Raw genomic sequence first — 15,345 nt, 5'->3', positions numbered from 1 at the left:
AGATGCCGATATTAACGGGAATTATAAGATAATAACGGACACGCTTCCTTATTCATTTCTGTTCGTTTGTATATTCTTCTTATTCAATGTCAGCCCAAAGTGTTGTTCTTCAAGAGTCCACACCTCTTCGTGACTCTGTAATCTGGGATCTGCAAGATCAGTTTTATATCCGCAAAGGACCTTCTTGCTGGACCGATGCAATTGTTCCTCACTTTGTTACATCAAATAGCTACATTGCATACCAATATGCCAACTGTATTCTTGGGTATATTCGAGATTATTATAACAGGTATAATTGTTATTTCATATCCATTATAGTCCCAATGCCAATAATGAGGAACCGATATACATTGTAGAAGTGGGTGCAGGACACGGGAAACTTGGTTTTTTGATTCTGAATCATTTGGCTGATTTGAAAGAATTTATGCCAGAGGGTATGCTAAGTTATATCGATTGTAATAATCTAGGTGTGAAAAGGCCATTTGTTTACGTGATCACAGACTTTACTAGCAACATTGTAGAATTCTGTCAGAAGCATAAGCGTATGCAAGAGCACATCACTGAAGGCGTTGTCGATTTTGCCGTTTTCAGTACAAACACTGCATTTTCTCGATTGTAGATTGCGAGAAGGATAGCGAGATGACTCTGCTCATTTCTGGAAAGAAATTATCTGAAGAAACTATCAAGACACCAGTTATTGCAATCAGTAACTATCTATTCAATGGCCTTCGTGAAGATGCACTTTCAATTGCAAATGGGAAAGTGAGTGAAGCTTATATTTCGATTTCCACAGATCGTGAGTATGCATTCGTCCTTCGTGCTGATGCGTAGAGAACCTGACAAATTGGATCCTGAGATCATTAGTCGAATGAAAGTGGATTGGTCTTACAAGCCCATTGAAGAGTTGGATAAGCATTATTCTGAGGAGTATCTTCTTCCCATCATTCGTCAGTACGATTGGATCATTTCATATCATCTAGTTATGCAGATAACAATACCAATCTAAATGTCTTGCTTCCTGTGGGAGCCCTTCGGTTTGTTCGCTCACTCCAGAAAATGAGCCATAACAATTTCCTTCTTCTAAGTGCTGATAAGGCTCATTCACATGAGGAGGATATGAAACTAAGTAAGGAGAATCCTCATATGGCCATTCATGGTTCATTCTCCTTCATGACAAATTTCCATGCTATGCATCTATACTTTGTCAATAATAAGGGAGAGAGTTATCATACTCCTTATTACTCAGGGCTTCAAGTTGCTGCTTTTGTAATGGGTGAAACGCCCATTTCTGAATTTCAATTTGCTTGGGAGGTATTTCAATTTGTACAGATTGATTGTTAGAATGTTCTTCTTGCTTTTGATCCTGATAGTTTCTCGCAATTGCAGCGATGCATTCGTGATGAGACTCCTTCTCCTTCATTGAAGAACATTCTTGCTCTAGTTCGTCTGAGCCATTATGAGAGCGAAGTATTCTACAAGTTTAAGCAGGTTTTAGTTGATCATATTCCATATGCCAGTGACAAGATGCAAAGTGACTTTAAGAATGACATTCTTCATATTGCAAATAACTTCTATCCACTATCGACTTCGAAAGATGTTGATTTTGATCTTGGTCGTTTATCAATGGGACTTCGGGATTATGAGACCAGTATTGCTCTGTTTAAGAAGAGTATGGATTTGTGTGGAGAGCATTATGTGACATGGCACAATTTGGGAATCTGTTACTATTATATCGATAACATGACAGAGAGTATGAATAGCTTTGATAAATGCTTAAAAATTCAACCTGAGTATCAGGATGCGAAGTACAATTAGAAAGGTGGTGTTATAACTAGATCATGGAGAGCTAGAGTAGAAGAGAAGATCCATACGAATTAAGTTATGTTGTTTGTATTCCCTATGGTCGTTTGTTTGTTGTACATTAAAACGGCGTTCTGGCTCCTCTCAAGATCGTTCCTACTCAATGTCAAGTACTTTACAAAGGCGTAGAAGAGCTGTAATGAATGTTGTAGTGTCATTATAGATAGAAATTGAATCAAACAAGTGTTGCTTCGATGGAGGAAACATCCAGTGTTGGGGAGAGTTCTGGAACCATCAATACTCCAGAGGAAGATACTATTCTTACACCTGATAATATGGAATATCCTGATCCAGAGAGTCAGGAGGAAGAAGAGATTATTGAGGAAATTGACACAAGTGCGATCCAGAAAGAAAGTGTTCAAAAAAAGGAAGAGGATAATCTGTTTGCATCCTTTATGTTGTTAACCTTTAGAAATCCGAGTGAAGGAAGTGCAGAAGAATTCCAAAAAGTGCTTCTCAACATGCTTTCTGGCATTATGGGAACTGATGCCAATGGAAATCCGAATCCCGAGTTTGAGGCGTTTGCAAGGGATTTCAAGGAAGGGTTTTCAACAGGAGCTTCGGCTTCTCAACAATACTCTCAATATGTTCAAGCTGCTTCAGAAACTGGGAATAGCTCTGTAGGACCGGCTATTCAACTTCTTTTTGGTGCATCCAGTGGACTTAGTTGGATCATTACCTGTACAGATATGAAATTCTTTCAATTCTAGTTATCTTCTTCATCTTTGGATTTCAGACTACTCCTACAATCTACTACGTCATTCTTTCCCTCTGTGTTCTTCGTCTGACATTCTTCTTCTTCCTTGCAAAGCCTGAGCAAACAGCATCACTTACCAATATCCTTTGCACTCTAGTTTGAAATTCCTTCATCTTACGTATACCAAGCATTCTTGGTTGGCTACTGACATTGTTGAATATCGTTAGTAGTTCATCCCTTGGTGATATTCTGGCCGTTGTTATTGATAGCTTCTTGTACTCGATCAAACTCTATGCTCGATTCCGATTCAATATGGTACTCTCTCATTCACTTTCTAATGTGTAGTTCTTGAGTTGTTGGATACTTGGTCACATTCCGGAAGTAGATCCACAAATCTTTTCGTATTTTGGCAATCTCAATCAAGTCCTTTTATTGGTCGTTCCATTGCTTTCGGCTCTTGTTGTTCTTATTCTTTTTATTCATGAGAGGAGACAACAGCGTAGGAATGTATTGTTCTTACAGAATTTCCTCTCTGTGTTCACCAATCCGGAGATGCAGGATAGTGAAATAAAGGGGTTATCTTTTTGGGTAACTAATAATGAATAGATTGCTAGGAAGTCATAATGAAATCTTGGATGAAGACAAGATGAAGATGATCGTGACTGATGCTGTATTGATCATTTCTGTTGATTGACTATGTAGTACGCTATATACAAGAATATTCCGAGGGAAGAAAGTGAGGCATTTGTGAATATGTATTTCAAGAGGGCGGTACAGGAGTACAATCACCTTTTTGTCACTCCTATTCTTAAATAGTTCATTTGGTTTGTTTGATTCATTAACCTTTCGGAACTGCGGAAATAGGGCGTTTTTTCTTCGTTTGCATCAAGGAAACACTTCAACAGGGATTCTGCGGTTGTTGATTCATGGTCAACAAGGAGAACAACCCCTATTCCCAAGTATTCGGAAATTATGCTCCAATCTGGGGAGGAAGAATCATCTTCAACCTAACTGTAGATTCTTCTGCCTTTTGGGTCCTCTTCTTCGTATTTTCTGATCAACAAGGTGATCCCTAGCTTATTTGTCCCCTACTGGTGCTTCTTTTGTTTAAGTTTCGCAGTTTATGGTATCTATTATATTTGGTAGACATACATAGCATGCTAACTCACTGGAGTCTCGTTGCTATTCTCATTCTTGCTGGCTTCCTGTACTCTTGGGAAATAATTGTGACTTACAGGTCTCTTTTCTTTTTCATTCGTACATGGCTCACCGAACCTGGTATTATCCCCAAATGCGTGATGGAAGGGCAGTATTCTTTCCCAGAACCCACTGTGCGTATGTAAAATGGTTCGTTTTTGATGTGTAGTCCAAAGGCGAGTAGCAGGTTTAATGGTGTCAGTTCGGAAGAACCGCGTTGATTATATCACTGTATTGTTTGACTGTGTGAGTGACCTATAGAATGCACTTCAGATGATTCCAGGGATGATCAATGAATCGAACATCGAAGGAAGGACTCTTTTACATCTTACTGCATTAATGAACAAACCAGATGTAGTTCTGTTGGTTTTCTATGATCATCAGATTGCACATCTGCTCTTACCATATCATCCCGATTTCTCCATTCGGGATATATATGGTCTTCAGGCGATTCACTATTGCGCATTTAGTAATGTATATGATTATCAATGCGTCTCATATAGGCATTTGAAGTGTATTCTCTTCTCTGCAAGGAACTGGGAATTCCAGAATCCGAATGGGAAGTAGGATGATGAGTCTCGATTTAATCTAGACGAAACGAGAGGAATACTGTAATGAAGTTCGTTCGTTGATTCCTCAATATGATTTTGTTCGTAACGTATTTTACCTGACTCGTGACGGAATTTACTATGAGAATCAGGATATCTCTGCATTCTTTGAATCCAATGAACTGATTTCATCCATGTGTGACGAAGAGGAAAAGTCTCCTCAAACTTTGCCAACATCTCCCTCACAAACACATCAATCCACGTCCAATCTAGTTCGTCAAACTAATTACATCTGTCTGTATCGGAATCACATCGTGAGTCAATCCAATTTCTCTCACAAATAGATTTCCATTCCATTCTGCAAGGATTGCAAGCGGTTTATTCCTCCTAGAGGTTATCATTGTCGTCATTGTGGCATGTACTTCTGATTATATCTCTCTAACAGTAGTTGTGTTCGAGTCTTTGATCATCACTGTCCGTGGGTAGCGAATTGTGTTGGTTACCGGAATCATCGTTTCTTTGTGTGGTTTCTGGTAGCAGTTGATGTTCTATTTGCTGATCAAATAGGTTTTTGGCGTTCTCTCGTGCATAAGTGGAATGGTGATCATGTCAGTCTTTTTCGTGACCTATATTCTGAATCTTTTGGACGAAGTAGTATCACGATATAAATATCATTATAGGGTTTGAAGATTGAATTCTGGAGGATGATTCTTGATACGTGGCCCTGTATTCTATATAGTGTTGAATGCGTTGTTTTCATTGCTCCATTATTGAATTTAGCGATTTATCATTGTCGAATTGTAAGGATTTGGGGAATGTGTTATTGTAGAGCGCTCGTAATATGACAACTCATGAGGAAATCATTTTACCATCGCTATGTGAGGTTAAAGACAGTACCTCTATATATGAACAACAACATATGTATTCTGAAGGGTGTTCTAAGGATTTGAGGTCTGTACTCTTTAGTCGTGTTCCACCGTCTCTTGCTGTTATTAGTGGCGTATAGTTTGTTTCTTCCAAACAAGAGAGTGGAAAGAGTAGAGATGATTGTCTCGGATATATGTAGCAACTGATGGAGTAACGATACTGGCAAGTTGCGATTCGTTACACGTGTTCCGAGCTTGAGTACTGCTTACATCGCTTAAGGAATCGATGACATGAAATGTAAACCAATCACCCTGTTGTTTTGACTTCAATGAGTTGACTCCTTTCCGCTGTAATACTTCGAAATGAAGACTCCTTCGTAAGGTATCACTCTAGGATTAACAAATCTTTCATTTATTACCTCTCGCCATTTATTTTCTATGATATCAATATATGCATCCTCGCCAACAATCATAGAGAATTCAACACCTGGAAAACGTTGTTTCAACCATCGAATCAAGTCAATCGTTCCATACTGTCATTGATATTCCATTCCTAAAATTACTTGGACGGTATCTTCTGTCTTTCCATAATCGGGATATAGAGAGTACAAACATTCTTTCTCGTATTCCTTAACATAGATATTACTCGAGTCTAAATTACAATCACGCAATGAAAGGAGAAGCATATCGATCCTACAGAATATAATTCAAATTCCTCCTACCTCCTTTCAAAGGATTCTAATTGACGTTTTGAAGAGTATGCATGACGAAATACAGGGAGAATCCAAACTTCATCAAATAAGGCTACAATGATGAAATCGAGAATAAAGACATATACCAGAGAAATATTTTACAATGCCAATATGTCCTCCTAGACCTGTAGGAGGATTTGCAGAAGAACCGAATAAGACAACTTTCTTCACCATTGAAAGTGTATATCACAAGTGGCTTGTTTGATAAGAAAGAATCCAATAAATGAACTAAAACGATCAATGTTTTCCCTTTCTTCCCCTTCCCCCTTTACGACGCTTAGGGCTAGTATCTACAGAATCTCCAACTCTCTTAAAACGATTTCCATGTTCATCTTCATCAATGATCTGTCCTGTCACCTACAAATCAAACTTCCTTCTTTCAACTACCTTTTCTGACTCCTTTACAAGACGCGTAAGAGAATCAAACTCATCAAACTCACCCAGCTTCCGTCCACGCTGCATACTAAGATTAGCCTGACGCATCCTCTTCTTCTGTTCCCGCGATAAGTTCACACGAGTGAAATTACTCTCTTCGAAGTCTCGACGTTCCTTTAATTCTCTATCGAGAGAGAGATCTCCAGTACTTCGCATATTGATAGCTTCGGGTCGATCTGACATTTCATGTCGCAATTCGCTAATGAACGCGTTGGAAGCAATCCGATCTTTCAGCTGTTCCTTGCGACGTTCATCACGCTCCGAGTCTAGAAATCACTGCAATAGTATTCTCCCTACCCTTATCTGTATAAGGCACAGCAGCAATCTTAGGCGGAACGTACACACCCGACTTGGACGCTTTTTCGTCCTGTGACTCAGCCGTATCTGAACTCGAATCCAAATCATCGAGATTTGCATGGAATCGAAGTGGATTCGATTCTTCACCTTCTTGTGGATGGAGAATATTATCAATATGATTCTTCATTTTCAACTCCAATGGTTCCAACTTCTCAAGGAGAGATCTAGAATGAAGGATCATTACAAATCCAACCGTTCTCGGACAAGAGATGCAAACAATGGATGATCTTGGAGATCCACTCCCTCAATCTTCAACAACAGGTATACAAGAAGAAGTTCATTATAGGACAGCATGAACTGAGACTTCAGATCTAGAAGCGAAACACCATTTTCAAGACTCTGTGGAAGCTGATTTACAACATCACGAATCTTCTTAGCCTGATCTTTCAAAGTAGTCAGGTTAGTCAGAATATCAGCCATAATTGCCGAAACTTCATTAATATTAGATGAAACAAGTTTTGTAAGCTCCTTTTCTGTGAGTGAACTTGTATTGTCCTTCCATTTGCTTTCTGGGATATCCATCTACAGTAAACCCCAAAGAACGGTTTATACATCGAGAGAGAACTCCTTCTTATCAATCGTTCCTTCTTCATTTGATGACAATGTTTCCGGATTTTCTGATCTAGATTCATCATCTTCACTCGATATTTCATCTCCAGCTGACTGTTCCAACTCGTTTTCCATAGGATCACTTGATTCGTCCTCTTCTATTCAATAATCATAATTTACAATCGAATTACCGTATTTCTTGGCCATGATGAAGGTTCTAGGAACAGAAATGGCTCATTCCGAAATGCCGTTTTGGAATGACCATCACATTTCTGCGAAAAAGAGTGCTATCATGTCGGATATGTGTGATATTTACATTTCGGAGATCAAATCCGTTCTCCGACGTGCTGATGAATTGATTGCTCAAGGCAGGAACGACAACTCACGTAGCACATAAATCGGTTTGTTGATCCTAGTTTCCTTTGTTGGAGAAGTAGAAAAACAACTAAAGGAAGCTGAGGATTGTTTCAAGCAGTGTGATATTGAGATCCGTATGCTTCCATCATCAATTAAATCTTCTGTGACTTCAAAGGTTGAGGCATTGCGTAAGGAATGCGAATCAAAAAAAAGGCAGGTAAACAACCTTAAGAATCAAGTCGAACGTAACGATCTGCTTGGAGGAGCTGCTGTAGATTGCATTATAGTACTGATGATTTTAGGCTTCCCGTGAACTCAAGAGAAGTATGGAAGATCAATTAACGGCTATTGAGCGGTGAGTGTTTGGATCTTTCATTGATGTACAGTCAGAATACTACAATTGAAGATGCCACTCGTACCATTTTCGAAACAGAGGAAGTTGGTAAGATTTTGGAGAATAGAATTGAATGTAGGTCTGGGAACAATGAGCGAGCTTCAGAGACAGCGCGATGTCCTCAATAGTGCTTCTGAAAAGGCTAAGGATACGATTTCATTATCCATGCAAGCTAATGCTGTGCTAAATGTGCTGATTATTATTCGGTGATAATGAGTAGAGAATGAGCAAGAAGTTCTGGCAGAGAAAGTAATTATTGCGAATTCTGTTTTCAAGAGACACTCCAATAAAGTAAATGATAGCACAATAAATGACCTGATTTCCACATGACATTCAGAATACTTCCCCTCAGATCACTCTCAACAAAACTCATTTCTTGAACCGCGTTTTCTTTGATAGGATTGGTAATGAACCCTCTATTCCTAACTTCAAATTCAAATACTCACATTAAGTACATTTGACATGAATTGTCGATTCGATACAGTGAAAGGATATTGCTGTCACTATGAGAACAGACTAATCGTCTGCCACGATGATCTACACACATACGAGTAGCACGAGGAAGACCTTCTTGTTCTCCAGGAACCATAAGAATGTTCTCTGTCATGGTCGTATCTGAAATGAAAAGAGACGAAAACAACGTACACAGGATATTGAGATTATGACTAATTTGAAGTGTGTAGATGACACTACTGCTATCAATAGCACACAAAAGATAAAGGAATTCAGAATTGCTGGAAAAAGCCACATCGATTATTGTTGCCTGAGTATGCATCTTCCATGTTTCCTTCTTCCAGGTCAATGTGTTGTAGATGCTGACTGTATTATCTCTACCAATCAAAGATTGAAATAGGCTTCACGAATTCTCAACAACGAGAACAATAGAATCTGGAGAGAACAGAATCTTCACAGGAAGACACTGTATCGAACCGAGAGATGTGAGGTGAGAATATGTCAAAGTGTCAAGGACTTGAACATCAGATGAATCACAACTAAAGACACATAGAAATCTGGGAATGAGTGGAGTGGAAAATTCTTACTGGCCATTCGGACTGAATTCAGCTCGCAGAACGTTTGGTGTATTGAGAATCTGACGACAGGAACCTACATCAGAACGAATCGATATGAGTACAGCGACTTTCGTTCTCTAGTTTCGTAATATTCCAAATAAAGACGCCATTCACACATGAAACAGCGAGTGTGTTAGGAGAATCACCCTTCCAACACAGAGACTGGATGCCAATCATTTGGATATTCTGTAGAACATTAGATGTCCATTTCTGGGTTTCTAAATTATAGAAATGGATAGATGAATCAGGAAATGCCACTGCTGCAGTCATTTTCCCTTGTCTCCATGAAATACAAGATATTGAAACTGTTTGACGAGTTTTACTAGCAAGAGGACATCCATAGAAAGAATTCACAATTTCCCTGTATAATCTGGAAAAGAACCGCAACAAAAACACTCTATTGGACTTATTCTGATGGATAGAATATGTGTCAGTCTCCTCTGGACGACAGTAAATGGAATTGAAGATTCTTCCCCCACATCGTTCAAACTCACGAATAGAAGACAATTCAGATCGTTTATTTACGAAAATGAGTTTCCAATTGTTCTCGCCAATACAGATTTCGTCCTTTTCTGGAACTATACATCAGAATTGTTGTAGTGACTGTACGTTGAAGAATGGAAGATGAACTCATCCTATTGGTGCGAATAACTATGGTTCCGAGAAACATATCAAATTCCCGTTATCTCGACTCTTTTAGTTACTTTGGATTTCGGTTTATCTATGATATTCACTTTTTGATTGCATTATTCGTAAGTAGGTGGTCGTAGAAACGAGTCTACATCGTTTTTACAACTGACAATAGAACTGGGAATGAAGGTGCAGAAATGAATGGGAGTGTATTCATGCTAATTCAAGCAATAGGAAAGGGATCTTAGAATAATGTGGCAATTAAGGCTGAACAAAATGAGTGTCGACATCAACGACACACAAATCCATGTTGATCAAAAAAGACCGAAATACTTGTGTATTGAGTCTATTAATCAGAAAACCTTGAATAAATAATGGATCCTTCTGAGAGGTGATTAGTTTTGTCATGAGTTGAGATTCTAGACCAAGACCAAGACCCAGACCTGCTACTCCGGGAATGGGTCCTAGACCGCGTCCAGGAATGGGACCTCGTCCTAATCCGGGAATGGGACCTCGACCTCGTCCAGGAATGAGACCTCGTCCTAGACCAATGAATAATGAAGAAATTAGCGATGGAAGCGATGATGAGAATCCTGCTCTCCGTCCTTCGATGGGACCTAGACCACGTCCTGGTATGGCTCCTAGACCTCGTCCAGGAATGGGACCTAGACCTCGTCCTGGTATGGCACCTCGTCCCAGACCTCCTATGAGTGACGATGAAGAAGGTGATGAAGAGAAGCCTCAAGGACCTAGACCTATGGGACCTAGACCTGGAATGGGACCTCGTCCTAGACCTGGTATGGCGCCTAGACCCAGACCTCCTATGAGTGATGAAGAGGAGGAAGAAGAAGAAAAGCCTCAGGGACCCCGCCCTATGGGACCTAGACCTGGAATGGGACCTCGTCCCAGACCTGGTATGGCGCCTAGACCTCGTCCTGGTATGGCACCTCGTCCCAGACCTCCAATGAGTGATGCTGAAGAGGGTAATGAAGAGAAGCCTCAGGGACCTCGTCCGATGCCACCCAGACCCCGTCCTGGAATGGGACCCCGTCCTCGTCCCGGAATGGCACCAAGACCTCCTATGAGTGATGAAGAGGATGAAGAAGAGAAGCCTCAAGGACCTAGACCTATGGGACCTCGTCCTGGTATGGGACCACGTCCTAGACCTGGCATGTCCCCTAGACCCCGCCCTGGTATGGCACCCAGACCTAGACCTCCTATGAGTGATGAGGAGGAGGATGAAGAGAAGCCTCGCCCTATGGGACCTCGACCTGGTATGTCGCCTCGTCCTCGTCCTGGAATGTCTCCTCGCCCCCGACCCGGCATGGCTCCTAGACCTAGACCTCCTATGAGTGACGATGAAGAGGATGATGAAGAGAAGCCTCAGGGACCCCGTCCTATGGGACCTCGACCTGGTATGTCGCCTCGTCCCCGCTCAATGTCTCCTCGTCCTAGACCTGGAATGGGACCCAGACCCCGTCCTGGCATGGGACCTCGTCCTCAGGGAATGCGTAATCCGTTCGTCATTACACCCGTGGAACTTCAGAAGTACAAGACTCTATTCAAAGAATATGATGATGCAAACACAGGTTATATCGAAGGAAGTGTTGCTGCTGAGTATCTTTCTCAGTCTGCTCTTCCACAGCCCATTCTTAGCAAGATTTGGCAGCTCGCTGATACAGACGAGGATGGCATGCTGAATGAATATGAGTTCATTGTCGCTACACACATCACAAAACTGGTGCAGAAGCTGGTAATGTGTTTGATAGTGATATGATGACTAGAGAATTCCAATTCCAAAGACATTACCTGTTCCTCTGTTGAAGGAAAACATTGGTAAGGAGGCTTCTGGTTTGCATCCAATGGTAAGGATGTGTAAGTGGGTTTGATTACTAGGATCCTGATTCTAAGGTGTCAGAGCTGGCCTTTGATGATTCGAAGATGACAATCGAACAGTTGCGTAAGGAAGTGATTGACAGTAATGAATTGCTGATGAAGCAAGAAGTGGAGATTCAGGAGAAGGCAGAGCAGTCTCAATCACTGACTATGGAAGCTTTAGAGTTACAGCGTCAATTAGACTATTTGAATAATCTGATTGCAAGCCAGGATAACTATTTGAAGAACTTGGGAGTGATGGAATCCACAATCGAGAAGAATATCGAGAGTATTGAAAAGGCTACCGATGTGGAAATTGATACTTCAGTGCCTGAAGGTCTGTTGACAAAACCAAAGGCTGAAAAGCCAAAGAAGGCGAAGAAGGAGGCTGTGAGTGATGGAGATAGTGAGAGTGGTAGTGAGTTCGATTGGGGAAAGTTGGATGAAGATGAGGATAAGCCAAAGAAGAGAAAGGCGAAGGATGATGAACAGGATGATGGAGAGTTTGACTGGGGTGCTATGAGTGGTAGTGATGAGGAGCCTAAGAAGAAGGGTGTATTTGATGAAGAAGAGGATGCAGTAGAAGAGGATGAGGATCTGCCTCCTATTCCCAAGAAGGGAAAGAAGCTTCCTCCTAAGCCTGGTAAGAAACCTGCGTTTGATGATGAGGATGATATGGAGGAGGATGAAGATCTACCTCCTATTCCCAAGAAGGGTAAACCACTTCCTCCCAAGCCTGGTAAGAAGCCTGCTTTTGATGATGATATGGAAGAGGATGAGGACTTACCTCCTCTGCCTAAGAAGGGTAAGCCACTTCCTCCTAAACCAGGCAAGAAGCCTGCATTCGATGATGAGGATGATATGGATGAGGATATGCCTCCTATGCCTAAGGGAAAGAAATTACCACCTAAACCAGGCAAGAAACCATCATTTGATGATGAAGATGATGAGGATAATGATATGATTGTGAATGATTTTGAAGAAGATGAGGATCTACCTCCCATGCCTAAGGGAAAGAAACTTCCTCCAAAACCTGGTAAGAAGCCTGCATTTGATGATGATATGGATGATGAGGAGGACTTACCTGTTCCTCGTGGTAAGAAGGGAAGAAACCCTCCTCCAAAACCTGGTAAGAAGCCAGCTTTTGATGACGACGAGATGGAAGAGGATGAAGGTCTGAATGATTTTGAAGAGGATGAGGATCTACCTCCCATGCCCAAGGGAAAGAAGCTTCCTCCTAAGCCTGGTAAGAAACCTGCTTTTGATGATGATATGGATGATATGGATGATGATATGCCTCCAGCTAAGAAGGGAAGAAGTCCTCCTCCAAAACCGGGCAAGAAACCGGCTTTAGATCTATCTGGATCAGAAGATGAGGCTCCTGCTAAGACAAGAAGAGGTAGAAGAAGATAAACTGCGATGCTGTATCATGTTTGAGAACAAACAGAATCTCATTCCACATTAATCTCTTTATTAGAAGCTAAATACAATTCAATTCGTTTTCGATCTGATTCACTCAATTCCCTATTATAAATTTCCTTCTTCTATTCTTACGAGTCCTTCGAAGTATGTTGTAAGATCACATATAGCGGTACTACTCCACTAAGACGATTTTGAAGCAATCGATAAGAGCTACTCTGAGGCAGAATCATCAATAAGCCATAGAGACTCTGAAGTAGCGGAGCTAGCTGTTCTGATCCCGTATTCAATAGCTGGAGTCGAACATGAAGGAATACGGGTGATTCTAACATCTGAACCAGCTTATCTGCTTGGAGTAGCATTGATAATGAGATTTCTTGGGATGCCAAGCTCTGGGTGATCTGATAAGCGACTACATAGTCCTCTGCCAACCAACATAGGGCTAATGTAGCGAAGGGATTCACACACCATGCAGGAAATCTTGTAATAAGTCATTCCAAAAATACCTCACAGTTTATCAAAGAGATCTTGTCCTTCTTTCTTGCTACAAGAAGGTAAAAGACAGGATTTCAGGGTCATCCTCACTTCTTGGGCCTCATCAGCAGTCAGAAGAATCACATTCAGCATTTGGATGAACATCACAGAGAAATGAAGATTCTTACATCGCTATTCCTAAAATCAAGCCGATTTTGCCTACCATGATAATAGTTGCCAATAATGGGAAAATAACTTCTGCTTTCATATATTTGCAAAGGGTTCGTAAAATTAAGCAACCTCGTTCTTCCATATACGAATCATCCTTCTCCAACATCTATACAGTACATCAATCTGCTGAACCTACCTCTACAATCTCTCCGATCAAACTAAGAAGGTCTTTACTGCATTCTACATACTTTACAAGTACTTTCAGATCACAATCAATCACATCATCATTCTCCTCCTTTAGTGTATCTAAAAGAGCCCCACGGAGATGTTCATTAGCAATAACTTCATTCCCTCGTGTTTTCAGAAGAACATTTACCATTTCAAGACAGACCAAACATTGCACATTATGTTGCTTTGCCAAAACGGTACACGCCACTTCGATTAGAGGAAGCAATTCCACTTTATCTGCCTTTTTTTGCAACTAGATGAGAATGGAATGGACATCACCTACACTCTTCAATAACTCTCTGCAGCATGCTTCTGCACGGGTTCGAATATCTGCTTCGTTGTCAGCATAACAAGGTAGCAGAGCTCGTAGCATTCGAGCATAAGGAAGATCCCATTCATCATCGAGGAGAATAAACTCATATATCCACATAACAGAAGTTAATCGAATGAAACGATCATTATGATGAGATAAAGTGAGAAGAGTGTTCATGATGGTATTCATTACCACTGGACTCATTTCACTACTTTTGATTTCAGATAAGAATGATGTCAAAATATCATCTGTTTCCTTCGAATGAACAAAAGAGAGAAAGCGTACGATTCGGATTTCTCGATGATCATCTCCCAAGAGAAGGAAGAGTCCATCGATGAGTTGTGGGAAGTATTCAAGCATATCGATTCCTGGTTTGCTGTCCAGGACCTATCAATTATGTATGACAGATTCTCCCACCGATATCCAGGAAACAACAAGACGCCGAATGTAGGGGTTATTCATTGACAGACATTGCTTCAACAACGGAACAATACGCTCTAGATCGAGTGTGCGAGCTTCTGTTACAATCTCTTTCAGTAATCTATCCAGTAGAGATGCTCCGTAGAATTAAGAATGATAACAACTCGGTTGAACAAGGATATCTTCTTCACATCAGTATCTACATCGGAGAACAGCTGGCACAGTGCATAAAAGAACTGGTCAAAATAAACCAATACACGTGTTTGTGCTGCTTTGGCAATGTTGTAAAGAGCTTCACTGGAATAATATCGGACTTTACTATCATTGTCATCCAAACATTTTAACACAGAATTCAAGAATACAGGGAAGAAATCCACTATTGCCGTGTCCAAAGCAACAGCAATAGAGGCAAAGGCAATCAATGCACCATTTCGATTATTAACATTTGGTGATCGCAAGTAATCAGACTGGAGTTTCTTTAACACCAGATTTACCTTATCCACATTCCCATCCTTCTAAACCTGATTCAAATTCTTTATTGTTACATAGAGGGTCGATACAACACTCGTAATCTCTTGTGCTGCGCTCTTTCGACGATCATACGACTTATCTCCAAGTCCTTTCAAACTGGCTGCTGAAACCTCGGGAACAGACTCAATATTATCCATGTTCTCACTTAGTTTGGTTGTTCAACTATTTCTGCAAATGGGAGAAATAGGGTCTTTTTATGTTT

General features: G+C 40.8%; 8 protein-coding genes across 8 annotated transcripts; 4 read left to right on the top strand and 4 right to left on the bottom strand.

Moving 5' to 3' along the window:
* Window positions 1-86: 86 nt before the first annotated feature.
* JH06_0410 (hypothetical protein) lies at window positions 87-1,878 on the top strand (the record flags this gene model as incomplete). Its single annotated transcript, XM_014673941.1, has 8 exons — window positions 87-289; window positions 319-434; window positions 468-590; window positions 620-800; window positions 832-951; window positions 981-1,311; window positions 1,342-1,805; window positions 1,836-1,878. 8 exons carry the CDS (start codon window positions 87-89, stop codon window positions 1,876-1,878), a joined length of 1,581 nt encoding a protein of 526 aa, XP_014529427.1.
* A 1,836-nt stretch (window positions 1,879-3,714) lies between these two features.
* JH06_0409 (putative protein s-acyltransferase) lies at window positions 3,715-5,308 on the top strand (the record flags this gene model as incomplete). The annotated part of the gene is made up of 12 exons (XM_014673940.1): window positions 3,715-3,764; window positions 3,795-3,892; window positions 3,924-3,985; window positions 4,016-4,108; window positions 4,139-4,228; window positions 4,258-4,317; window positions 4,347-4,616; window positions 4,647-4,720; window positions 4,751-4,835; window positions 4,870-4,953; window positions 4,983-5,102; window positions 5,132-5,308. 12 exons carry the CDS (start codon window positions 3,715-3,717, stop codon window positions 5,306-5,308), a joined length of 1,263 nt encoding a protein of 420 aa, XP_014529426.1.
* Window positions 5,309-5,494: 186 nt separating this feature from the next.
* On the bottom strand, window positions 5,495-6,094 carry JH06_0408 (nicotinate nucleotide adenylyltransferase; the record flags this gene model as incomplete). The annotated part of the gene is made up of 4 exons (XM_014673939.1): window positions 5,495-5,701; window positions 5,732-5,861; window positions 5,891-5,972; window positions 6,007-6,094. The coding sequence occupies 4 exons, from the start codon at window positions 6,092-6,094 to the stop codon at window positions 5,495-5,497; spliced, it is 507 nt and encodes a 168-aa protein (XP_014529425.1).
* A 63-nt stretch (window positions 6,095-6,157) lies between these two features.
* Window positions 6,158-7,132, bottom strand: JH06_0407 (hypothetical protein; the record flags this gene model as incomplete). The annotated part of the gene is made up of 4 exons (XM_014673938.1): window positions 6,158-6,277; window positions 6,308-6,621; window positions 6,653-6,876; window positions 6,906-7,132. 4 exons carry the CDS (start codon window positions 7,130-7,132, stop codon window positions 6,158-6,160), a joined length of 885 nt encoding a protein of 294 aa, XP_014529424.1.
* Window positions 7,133-7,466: 334 nt separating this feature from the next.
* On the top strand, window positions 7,467-8,265 carry JH06_0406 (vesicle transport; the record flags this gene model as incomplete). Its single annotated transcript, XM_014673937.1, has 6 exons — window positions 7,467-7,647; window positions 7,699-7,889; window positions 7,921-7,973; window positions 8,005-8,060; window positions 8,092-8,201; window positions 8,233-8,265. 6 exons carry the CDS (start codon window positions 7,467-7,469, stop codon window positions 8,263-8,265), a joined length of 624 nt encoding a protein of 207 aa, XP_014529423.1.
* An 18-nt stretch (window positions 8,266-8,283) lies between these two features.
* On the bottom strand, window positions 8,284-9,352 carry JH06_0405 (protein kinase; the record flags this gene model as incomplete). The annotated part of the gene is made up of 6 exons (XM_014673936.1): window positions 8,284-8,434; window positions 8,468-8,627; window positions 8,658-8,842; window positions 8,873-9,022; window positions 9,053-9,116; window positions 9,145-9,352. 6 exons carry the CDS (start codon window positions 9,350-9,352, stop codon window positions 8,284-8,286), a joined length of 918 nt encoding a protein of 305 aa, XP_014529422.1.
* Window positions 9,353-10,193: 841 nt separating this feature from the next.
* Window positions 10,194-13,000, top strand: JH06_0404 (hypothetical protein; the record flags this gene model as incomplete). The annotated part of the gene is made up of 3 exons (XM_014673935.1): window positions 10,194-11,465; window positions 11,497-11,577; window positions 11,609-13,000. The coding sequence occupies 3 exons, from the start codon at window positions 10,194-10,196 to the stop codon at window positions 12,998-13,000; spliced, it is 2,745 nt and encodes a 914-aa protein (XP_014529421.1).
* Window positions 13,001-13,038: 38 nt separating this feature from the next.
* On the bottom strand, window positions 13,039-15,280 carry JH06_0403 (hypothetical protein; the record flags this gene model as incomplete). Its single annotated transcript, XM_014673934.1, is given in 10 exon segments — window positions 13,039-13,111; window positions 13,142-13,486; window positions 13,518-13,672; window positions 13,704-13,817; window positions 13,845-13,884; window positions 13,900-14,132; window positions 14,163-14,579; window positions 14,610-14,733; window positions 14,787-15,106; window positions 15,134-15,280. 10 exon segments carry the CDS (start codon window positions 15,278-15,280, stop codon window positions 13,039-13,041), a joined length of 1,968 nt encoding a protein of 655 aa, XP_014529420.1.
* Between the last annotated feature and the right edge of the window lie 65 nt (window positions 15,281-15,345).

Source organism: Blastocystis sp. subtype 4 (assembly GCF_000743755.1).
Source record: "Blastocystis sp. subtype 4 strain WR1 chromosome Unknown seqid_0023, whole genome shotgun sequence".
Lineage (NCBI taxonomy): Eukaryota > Bigyra > Opalinata > Blastocystidae > Blastocystis > Blastocystis sp. subtype 4.
This window is presented reverse-complemented; position numbering and strand designations above follow the sequence as displayed.